Source organism: Sceloporus undulatus, chromosome 9, assembly GCF_019175285.1.
Source record: "Sceloporus undulatus isolate JIND9_A2432 ecotype Alabama chromosome 9, SceUnd_v1.1, whole genome shotgun sequence".
NCBI lineage: Eukaryota > Metazoa > Chordata > Lepidosauria > Squamata > Phrynosomatidae > Sceloporus > Sceloporus undulatus.
Genome location: NC_056530.1, coordinates 10,872,636 through 10,883,909, shown reverse-complemented (window position 1 = coordinate 10,883,909; position 11,274 = coordinate 10,872,636). Strand labels below are relative to the sequence as shown.

Sequence of the window (11,274 nt, the reverse complement as noted above, 5' to 3'; positions counted from 1 at the left end):
GGAAACATAGTTTGTGAGGCATTTAGCCTTTGCTGCCAAAGAGCTCGGGCGCCACAATAAACTCCAAATCCCAGGATTCCATAGCATTGAGTCATGACAATTAAAATGGAGTATTTGTGCCGGGCGAATGCAGCCCGTGTTTCACAATAATCTCCAACTATACATTAAAAGATTGTATTTTTAATACGTTAATGTTTTGAGTGTTTTAACCGTTTTAACCATGTTTTTAATCGTGTGGATGTTTAGTTCCTTTTTACTTTTCTACATTAACATTTTAGTTGGATCTTTGTAAAATGATTTCTAAGCCACCTTGGATCCCATTGTGGATGCATTTGTTTTACTACTCTCTCTGCCGAGGCCCCACTTCTTGCTTTTTTGAATGTCAGGGTGGGGAAATAGCGACATTCTTTTTCTTCCTTACATCCTTTGTTACATGCTCCTAAGTTTTACCCCTAATTTATACACGGGTTATATCAAAATCCATAATTTGGGGCCCAAAACCCCAAATTCTACATGAGGTCGACTTATACTTGAATATATATGGTATGTTTCCATTTGTTTGCATTTTCTCTTTCATTCGTTCACAAAGCACAACCCTCCATTCAGGCATTGTTTGTAGAAATTGTTTAATCCATACCTGCTTTTCTAAGGCCATATCTAGATTTCTCCATTGAAGCGTCTAAACTCTTGGGGAGTTTTGGATACAAGATCAGGTACATAACTCAAGATACAATTCAATTATTCCTTGCTATAATGCACATTGTCCACAAGGTGGGAGTATTTCCTTAGATTTAAAATGTTCTGGCTCTTGCCATGTCCTTTTCCACTCCTGTTTCAATGTACAATTTCTGGTGTCATTGCATTCACAATTTAATCCCACACTCAGGCAGGGTTTCTTTTTCATTCAGAGACATATCGGAACCAAAAAAACGCATCCTTCTCTTCTCTTCTCTTCCTCTCTTTTTTATTTGCATGACTTTTAAAAATAGAATTAAAACTTTGGTGCATCAGGGAAATGACACATTTGCACTATAACATGATAACTATAAAGATTTTTTAAATCAGAAAGGACAACATTTGCCCTTCGAACTATAGGAGCATCTCAAAGTCGCCCCAGTTTGACTGTTGTTGTTTTTTTAGGACCTAGTTAAGATCCAAGGAACTGCTACAAAGAGCCCTTCCAAAGAATGGAGCAAGGAGATGTGGAAGTGATAGCAACCCACAAAACCCAAGGGACGTTGTTGAAAATCTTTGCAGTTTGAGGCAAACGTTGCACAAAATTCACGTACGGTATTTTTGAGCAGAAAACCATCTTTTGCCCACAGCAAACAGCATGCAGAAATATTGTTTTCTGCCCAGAAAGTGTGCTTTCCTGTGAAGAATAGGCTGCTTTCTGCACACAAACACACACACACACACACACCCTAAAAAAAACCTGAGGTGTGAATTTTGCACAGAACAAATCCCAAACTGCAAATAGTCTTTGAAAAACTGCCCCAAAAGGTTTCCTTACAGTAGGAAGAACCTTGCTTCCAGATTAGTTGTGTGTGCCTTCAAGTCTTTTCCAACTTATGGTGATCCTAAGGTGGACCTATCCTTCAGAGGGGGTTAAAGGAAAGAATGCATTGCTTATTTTCCATATGATAATACTGTTCAGGAGTCAACCCTGTACCATAAACTCTCCCCCTACACAATGCACAACACACTCACACACTCCTGCCACATCTCATCTTCGATTCCCACGGTTCATTAAGTGCCGGCAAATTCCTCTTGTCCAGGATTTCCCTCTTGTTGTTCTTGGCCCGAAAGAGCCGAGCAATAGGCAACAATTGTTATTTCAGTCGCCGTTGTTTTCCTACATTTCCTATTTCCCGGCCTGGGTTGCAATGCTAACAAAGCTTTCCGCCCCCCCGGAAAAAAATCCTGCCCCATTGTCTCATTTGCAAGAAAAGCAGCAACCTCATCCTGCAAGGCCTCGGCGGTGTTCCTAGACTTGCTGTTGTTGGGTGCCTTCAAGCCCTTTCTATTTCTATTATTGTTTTAAAAAACACATTCTAAACCATCCATACAAAGTCTCTTAACATTACATTGGCATTTACGCAGAACACACAGCAGCAATAACAAACCATATACACTTGCATTTTTCGGGCTATGTGGCCATGTTCTAGAAGAGTTTATTCCTGATGTTTCACCAGCATCTGTGGCTGGCATCTTCAGAGAAAGATGCCAACCACAGATGCCAGTGAAACGTCAGGAATAAACTCTCCTAGAACATGGCCCGAAAAAACCACAAAAATCTATGGATGCTGGCCATGAAAGCCTTCAACTTCACATATACACTAACATTTCAATTTCCGCCTATGCGAATTGGATGTTTTGAATGACCACGCTAATCATAATTTGGATAAATTAGTAATTAGTTATGCAATATTAATACAAAGTATTACAAAGTAATACATACAAAGTAATACAAAGACTAAAGCTATGGGCTAAATACAGGTGGATAAAGCTGATATCAAGAATATTTGTAGCTTTGAATCCATAGCGGATGGAGCCGTGGAAGTTAAAATGTAGTGGTGGTGGTAGTCGTTTGAGTGTTGGACTCTGGAGACCAGGGTTCAAATCCTGGCTCGGCCATGGAAACCCACTGGGCGACTTTGGGCAAGGCACACTCTCTCAGCCTCAGAGGAGGGCCATGGCAAACCTCCTCTGAAGAAACTTGCCAAGGAGAGGTTTGCTTTAGGGATGCCATAAGTTGGAAACGACTTGAAGGCACATAACAGCAGCAACAACAACAGGTGCCACAGCAAACTACAAAGCCCAGGGTGGATGGAGCCATGGCAGTTAAAGCAGCATCAAACGGCATTATTTCTGCAGTGCAGATGCAGCCGCTGTCTCTCTTGCTTGATGCCTCTCTATATGCTATTTCTCACTCTTTTTAATCAGTTCATGCGCCAGCCAGGAAGCATGTGAGGTCACCCTGGTTTCCCTTCTTTCCACCTGCCTGACCAGCTGCCCTCGGAGTGCTTTCTTTTTGCCTCCCAAAAATCTTTGCATTTAAGGCAAGCAATTGTGGCTTCTCCACCCCCAATTTCCTGCAACTCCTCCTCTCTGTAACTCTTCCCAGAGTTATTATATTCAACGTTTCCCCCCATGTGCTTCATAACAGAGTCTGCCTGAAGCCCAGCAAGAGCTCACCATGCGCCAACAGTGCACCTGAACCCTATCGAAACCTTTTCTCACTTTCCGTGCACAAGTGAAATTTCAGTCTATTAATTATATTTTTATTTTTAAAAGAAACTACCTTGGATTTCTGCTGAAAAAAACTGCATTTTACTTGCTGGTGAGTACCATGATCTCCAAACAAGTTATTTGCTTTGTTATTAATGAGAGATTCTAGGGTTCGGGGCTGTCTGCCTTTAATTCCTCTTAGCCTGGCATCCTTTATCCTTAATCCCACCTGCATGAATTTGAAGATTAATTTTATATGTGACATTTATATTCCAGATTTTTCCCCTATCAAGAAAACATTTCTGAGTGTCTCAAGCAACCTGCCATTTATTTCTGCTTTGCTTGGGCAAAATCGATGTGGTCATCTTCCTTCAGAGCATGCTTCAGAACTTGCTATAGTTTTAAAAGTCAAGTTTCTAGTCCTCATTTTTTAGTAAACAAAGTAATGCATACTCTGTATGGGCTCAGATAGCAACTGAAATCTCTTCCAGTTTTACAAAATGCATATATTTGTATTGGTACTATTTGTTAACTCATGCTTATTTCAATTCTGGCAAGAAAACTTGGGTACATTTTTTAAAGAAAAAAGTCATTTAAAGCTGAGTCCACATTAGACAATTATAGCATTTTGAAACTGCCATTGCTCTGTTCTATGGAACCTTGGGATATATAGTTTTCTGAGTTAACTAAATTAGATTTCTAGAGCAGAGAGATCTAATGCTATACTTCAGGGAAACGGACTATAGCTCTGCAACCAGAAATTTTAAGCATCTCGTGAAATGATACGTTTCAGGATTTCATAGGCTGGAAGTTAAAGTAGTTAAAGGTAGTTAAAGTAGTTAAAGGTAGGCATGGTGGTTAATGTTGGACAAAACTGCTTTAATTCTGCAGTGTGGATACACCCTGAGAAAACAAATCAACTTAAGCAGAACCTTTGATGGCAGAATTCAAAGCTAAAGCCATGTTAGTCTGCAGAATCAATATGTACAGAGATCTTGTAACACCTTTGTGAGACTAACTGAAAGAAAGACGTTGGCAGCAGGAGCTTTCCTAGACTTTAGTCTACTTCCATCTGAGGAAGCAGACTGGTCTACGAAAGCTCATGCTGCCAACGTCTGTGTTTCAGTTAGTCTCAGATGGGCTATAAGAACCTCTGATGGTCTCCACAAAGTTCTGGAACCTGGCATCAAATGCAACTTCTCCCATCCAAGAAAGCACAGACTAAACAGGGGTAGGGTTGCCAACTTTTCAACCTGTGGCTGCAATTTTGAGAGCAACCTGATGAGCAATGCAAAACAAGTGTTTGCATTTATCCCCATGCTGTGAAAAACAGGTTGTCTACATAATGCTGTAAATGGATCCAGAGGAGAGCAAGATGACTTTATTTTTGGAGGGGAAATACATTCCTGCTCAGCTGGCAATCCTAAATGCTATTAGTTTCTTGGTGATCCCTGATAGGTTGACTATCTCTGATAGGTTGTCTTGGCGCACCTGTTGCAGCAGGTGGAGAAAGACATCTTCTCAAGCATCTGTCCTACTAAAGGGTTGGCTGGATTCATTTAACTCCTTGGTAGCCCTATCTCTCTTTCCTCCCCTCCTCTGGTCCTATGGACCACCAGCTCTTCTGAGCATCTAGTTCACTTTAAGAGTCAGTCAAACCCTGGCTGGACATTTTCAGATGGGCTTCCTGATGGTTTGTCTTCATAACTGCAAAAGCATGCAGCAGAGGTGATAGTCCTATACAGGATCCTATGAGGTTGGAAGAATTTTTTAAAGGTGAGTATGCACAGCTGTTGCTCTTGGCTGCACTGAACTACATGCTTAATCTCCTTTTCTCCGTCCTTCAAAAAATTTCACATCACCTATTTTTCATTTTACAGGAGCTGTAATCTCTAGTACCTGCCTCTGGTTTATGGCATGGCTTCCCTAGAGATCCATATGTTCTCTTTCTTATATCAGAGCTTAAGACAATTACTTTTGGGGCTACAACACAAGGCTACACCGATTGTGCCATTCTGGAGGCTACGGGGAAGAAATAGCTTTCCCAGCTTTTGCATAATATGTGTATTTAAATGCGAGGCTAAGACCTCCCAGCAGACTTTTACTCTTTGATATATATTTTTATCATAAGCTCTGTTTGTGTTTTTGCTGGCCTTTCAACATCTTGGCATTTTAAGCATTTTAATATTCAAATGGGTTGCCCTTTTGTTGTTTGGTTTGGGGTTTTATCATTGTATCCTAGGGCTGGTTCACTTTAAGAGCCAGATAAGTGGTACTGTATATATATCTGATAATTTAAAAAAAGAAAGAAAGAAAGAGGCTAAATTGCCTTTAAAAAAATCTTTACTTTGTAGAGTAGGTCAGAGTATGTCAAAGTATGTGTTCATGAAGAAATCAAGAGCAGATCTATTATTATATTTAATAATAGTAATATTACAGGTTGAGTCTCCCTTATCCTGAATCCTGAAATCCAAACTACTCCAAAGACCAAATCTTTTTTTCATGAGCGGCTGAGATAGCGAAACCTCTGCTTTCTCATGGTTCAGTGTACTCTGTTTATTGCACAACATTATTAAAAACATTGTATAAAATTACTTTCAGGTTATGCATGTAAGCTGTATCAGAAACATAAATGAATTTTGTGTTTAGATGTGGGTTTCCACCTCCAAAGTATGTCACTATGTATCCATATGCAAATACAGGTATTCTGGAATCCCAAAGAACCCAAAATCCAAAGCACTTCTGGTCCCAATCACTTTGTATAAGGAAGATTTAACCTCTATTAGTAATAGTAGTTTTAGTGTTAATATTACTAGTATTATTACCCTGCCTTTGCCTCCGTTTCTCTGCAAGAGAGCTCCAGTAACGCAACAAAGGGGATTTCATAGGATGGAACCATGACATTTAAAGTGGTGTTGAACTGCATTAATTCTAATTTGGCAGCAGACTAAATTCTAATTTCCTGGGTAATATTTTGTCATTTAGTCTGTTGATTCTCTTTAGAGAATTGGGTTGGGAACGTCTAAATGTTGTTGAACTACAACTCCCATCAACCCAAGCCAACTGAACATCTGAATGGCCACATATTCCTGTTGTAAGTGGAACCTCAGCTGGGGAGAAACCATCATGAGAGGCGAGAGTTTCAAAGTTGACTCATCTTTTTCTGCTTTTCCTAGCACAAGATGGGTGACTGGGGCTTCCTGGAGAAGTTGCTGGATCAGGTCCAGGAGCATTCGACGGTCATCGGCAAGATCTGGTTGACGGTCCTCTTCATCTTCCGTATCTTGATCCTGGGCCTTGCTGGGGAGTCCGTATGGGGCGATGAACAATCTGACTTTGTTTGTAACACCAAGCAGCCCGGCTGCACCAACGTCTGCTATGACAATGCCTTCCCCATCTCCCACGTCCGTTACTGGGTGTTGCAGTTCCTCTTTGTCAGCACGCCCACCTTGGTCTACCTGGGGCATGTCATCTACCTCCACCGGCAAGAGGAGAAGTTGAAGGAACGGGAGAGCGAGCTCCGGGCTCTCCAGTCCAAGGATTATAATGTGACAGCCACACTGATGGCAGTGGAAAAGAAGATAGCCAAGATCTACATGGCAGAGGATGGGCGGCTCAAAATCCGTGGGCCTCTGATGTGGACCTACATCATCAGTGTGGTGTTCAAGTCCATCTTTGAGGCTGGCTTCATTCTTGGACAGTGGTACCTCTACGGGTTTGTCATGAGGCCCCTCTATGTCTGTGAAGGGTCCCCCTGCCCACACAAGGTAGATTGCTTTATGTCCCGCCCCACCGAAAAGACCATCTTCATCCTCTTTATGCTGGTGGTGAGCTTGATCTCACTCGTCCTCAATGTTCTAGAGCTCTTCCACCTCTGTTGCAAGGGCCTCCTCCACAGCGTAAAGGAAAGTGACTGCTGCTCTCCTTCGTCTGCTCCCCCTCTGCCTTGCGATGGCAGCAACTTCCCCAGCAAACTTTGCGAAATGTCTGCAGGGCCTTATCCAGACAAATCCTACTTCTACCTCCCAATGGCCGAGAGGCCTTCCTCGCACTATCAGGCTTACAACAAGCTTTCCAACGAGCAGAACTGGGCCAACTTCAACACTGAAGAAACCTTGGCCTTACGAGACCAGAATAAGCCCCCTGATGTCTTCGTGGCAGAAGCCCCAAAGACCCATCTCTCTCAGGAAAGGCAGTCTAGCCGGCCTAGCAGCAGTGCTTCCAAAAAACAGTATGTCTAGTGAAAAGAAATTAAATATCAAAGGAAGGTGATGTCTTCCTTGACAGTCCTGGAAGGTTATGAAGCCAAACCTCTTTAGCAATGGGTTGCTTCAGTCTGGTTCATTCCTCTTTAAGAGGTCATGTCTTGATGTTGTTGTCAGGTGCTATGTTCTGTCTCCTACGTTATCCTGCCATGGCTTCCACGGGGACACTGACCGAATTGGCCAGTTATGCCAGTTAATATGCCAGTTATGGAAAATGAGACATGGAACAACCTTTTCCATTCCAACAAAATGGCTAAATCACCTAGGTGGGGTGCTACATGGTGACTCTTGGAAAGTTATTGTTGTTTGGTGTCTTTTGTCTGTACTCTAGATGTTCAGATGGCAGCAAATGGCTGGTCAAAGGGGGGTATGAGACCTCTTGACATGCTGACAATGTGTAGAAGATGGCTTCAGTTCTTACAAGGCAACTTGCAAGCTTGTGGAAACGCAGAGAACGAAAATACACTCAAGCGGAGACAAAAGAGATTTCTGGTGTAACTTCTATTTATGGATGCCATGTCAATGACTCAAGGGCATACATCTCTCCCTCGACCGGGCTGCCTTTTCTCTTCTGGTCCAAGCAGCTTAGAAATATACAGGAAGTTCAAGCAGTTTAGGAATATTAGACCGTAAGAATATATTGGACTGGAAGGGGGGGAAAGTAATCTAAAAACAGCTTTCCTGTTTTGGGCCAGCAGTTGAGGGAACATTGACTGCTGTAGAAATGAGCTTATCCAGAGCTCACCTCATTAAAATACAGAACAAAGTCCCCTTGATACGGCTCAAATCCTTTGAGCCATTTCTGAAATGTCTCCTTGGAGGTCGGTCCTGCTTAGTATGTGTGCTATGATGGGGTCGTAAGCATGGTTGTTGTTGGTTTTGGGGTCTTCACTATATGGCGTACATGGTTAAGTTATCTTCCTTGTAACACATTCACGGTTGGGGAATATCCAACACTTGATTTGAAAAATGCTCTTTTTTCCTTCAGCACTGTAGGGTTTTATTTAGAGATGCACAGTGCAAATCCTTAGCCATCCCTCCTCAGCCTATGTGCCTGTACTACCTCTTCTCTGTCTGTCCCAGTGACATCAGATCAGGGGTCTCAGATCCATAAGTACAGCTCTGGCCGTCCAGAGATTGTTGGCCTGCACTTCCATAATCCCTAACCATAGGCTGTGCTGGCTAGGGCTGCTAGGACATACAGTCCAGCATCATCTGAAACAGGCTTTCTCAACCTTTGATCCTACACCTCTTTTGTACTTCATGTCTCAGATGCTTCCACCTTCATGGCTAATGATTGGTTCTGGGAGTTGAAGTCCAAAACATCTGGAAGACCAAAGGTTGAGAACTGCTGATCTAGAAGGTCACAAGTTGCTGACCCCTGCCATAGACACACATACATAGTGTTTGAAAATCCATTGGAACTTCATCCTGGTTGTCCTTTCAAGCATCTATCATCCAAAGCAGGGCTGTTGAGGTGCATATGTATGTCCATATACACACCTTTACCCCTACATTTCCATGCATCTCGCTCCTGATATAGAGAGGACAACTACTGGCTCAGCTAAAAGCTGCAATACATAACTATCCCATAAGACAAAATGTAATGCATGTTAGAGAGAAATGTTTTTATATATAAACCTTTGTACTGGCCAGTCTCTGTCCTGGGGGACTTAGAGTTTGTGTTCTTCCTTATGTTAATTTATTGTGATATATGTGTATAGTCTTCAAACAGAAGCTAGTCCTTCCAGATCCTTTCAACAAAGAGTGTGTTAAAATAGTGATAGTTCCTCACTGGCAACGAAAAGATAATGTGAGAACCAGTCCACTGGATACTTTAATAGCGTGTTGGGTGCCTTTTTCTGTTTGTCTCTGAGATAAATTGGAGCAGGGTGTTTTTGCCTGAAAAGGTTCTTATCTTCAGCAACACAGTGGAAACCCTCTCGTCTTGGGGGAGCTTTTGACTGATATAAAACCAAGCTCTTTTCCCCTTTTATGTCGCCTCCAAAATCCACGATCAAGAGGAAACTCAGGGAGGAAGAAAATTATTTTTCTACAGTGCCATTTCTCGATCTCCGGTGTCATCCAGTGCGGTGACAAAGCTGTGAAAAGGAGATCTTTGCATGCCATGCATTCCGGCTCTTTTGAGGGGGACCAACATAGTGTGGACAGCTTGTCTCCCCATTGACAGTTCAACCAAAATACATCAATGCCAAGGAGTGAGTCATGGTTTTGGGGGAAGAGAGCTGATCATCTTAGATCTGAATTTCCTTTTTCAGAATAAAACTGCAACAATGGTCGCTTGCATGTGCAGAGTGCCTTTGTATCACACTTGTCTTTGTTCTGTCCTCATTCGATCTTTCTTTTCCCCTTTCTTAAACTACAGGTTGAGTCTCCCTTATCTGGAATTCTGAAATCTGAAGTAACTTCAAAAACCAAAACATGGGGGGCTGAGTTAGAGAAATCTTTGCTTTGTGATGGTTCGGTATAAACAAATGTTGTTTCGTGCCCAAGATTATTTTAAAACATTGTATAAAGCTCTCCGCCTCAGGGGAATGCAATGGTAAACCACAACTGAACAAATCTTGCCAAGAAAACCCCATAATAGGTTCACTTTAGCGTTTCCGTAAATCGGAAATTACAAAAAGGAAGGCACACAACAGCAATAAAAATAAAATTACTATAAGGCTGTGTGCATAAGAAACATACATGAATTTTGCATTTAAACTTGGGTCCAAACTCCATTATGTACATATATGCAAATATAGGTATTCCAAAATCCAAGAAAATCCCAAATACTTCTAGGCCCAAACATTTTGGATAAGGGAGACTCAACCGGTATTATATCCCATGCGATCTCAGTACAATGTACAGTAGGACCTTGTTATCTGCTGGGGTTTGGTTCCAGGATCCCCCGTAGATAACAAAATCTGTAGACGCTTGACTCCCATTGAATAGAATGGCAGAGCAAAATGGTATCCCTTATATAAAATGGAAAATCAAGGTTTGCTATTTGGAATCTATATACCTTTTTGGAATCTATACCAGGAATTCATACTCTTTTTGAATATTTTCAAGCCGTGGATGCTTGAATCCGTGGATAAAAATCTGTGTATAAGGAGGGTTGACTGTAGAAATAAAATCAATTCACCAGTTTGAAACAGCAAAAAAAAAATGACATTTGGTATTGCAGTTATGGATTCATCACCTAGAGTTACAGATCTGTAACTGCTCTGCATTCAGTAAGATTTCTCAGTGAGCAAGAACTTTATCGCACCCGCTTTTTTCATACGGGAGGAGGACACTCATGTGCGCGCGTGACCGCTCCAAAAACCCACCCACCTGGGTTCCGTCAGTCAAAAATGGCGCCCGTCAACATTGAAAAGGGATGGCTTGGTGCCAGGTGATGGAACGGGGCCGTTTGGAGGACGCTTTGGTGTGCAATAAAATCCGTTTTGGGGCGGTCACACGTGCACACGAGCATCCTCTTCCCGTACTTGTAATGTTGAAAAAAGCGGGTGTGATAAAGTCCCAAGTCTGTGACAACAAATTGGGACACAAATCCTGCTTCAGATGGTCACAGCCTTAGTTGCTGGTGGTCTCAGAGGAAAACAATGGGGAAAAAACCTATGAAGAAATCTTCCCAAGAAAGTTCTATGATAGGGTTTTCTTAGACAAGGAACACTCAGCAGTGATTTTGCCAGTTCCCTCCTCTGAAATATAACCTACACAAGCAGTTCATCCTTTCTGGTCCAGAGGAAATGCATTCATTCCAGAA

At 42.1% G+C, this 11,274-nt stretch overlaps 1 protein-coding gene across 1 annotated transcript; it reads left to right on the top strand.

Annotated features, from left to right (window-relative positions):
* Nucleotides 1-3,181: 3,181 nt before the first annotated feature.
* Nucleotides 3,182-9,822, top strand: GJA4 (gap junction protein alpha 4). The gene is made up of 2 exons (XM_042441030.1): nucleotides 3,182-3,343; nucleotides 6,408-9,822. The coding sequence occupies exon 2, from the start codon at nucleotides 6,414-6,416 to the stop codon at nucleotides 7,470-7,472; it is 1,059 nt and encodes a 352-aa protein (XP_042296964.1). The 5' UTR covers nucleotides 3,182-3,343; nucleotides 6,408-6,413; the 3' UTR covers nucleotides 7,473-9,822.
* The last annotated feature ends 1,452 nt before the right edge of the window (nucleotides 9,823-11,274 follow it).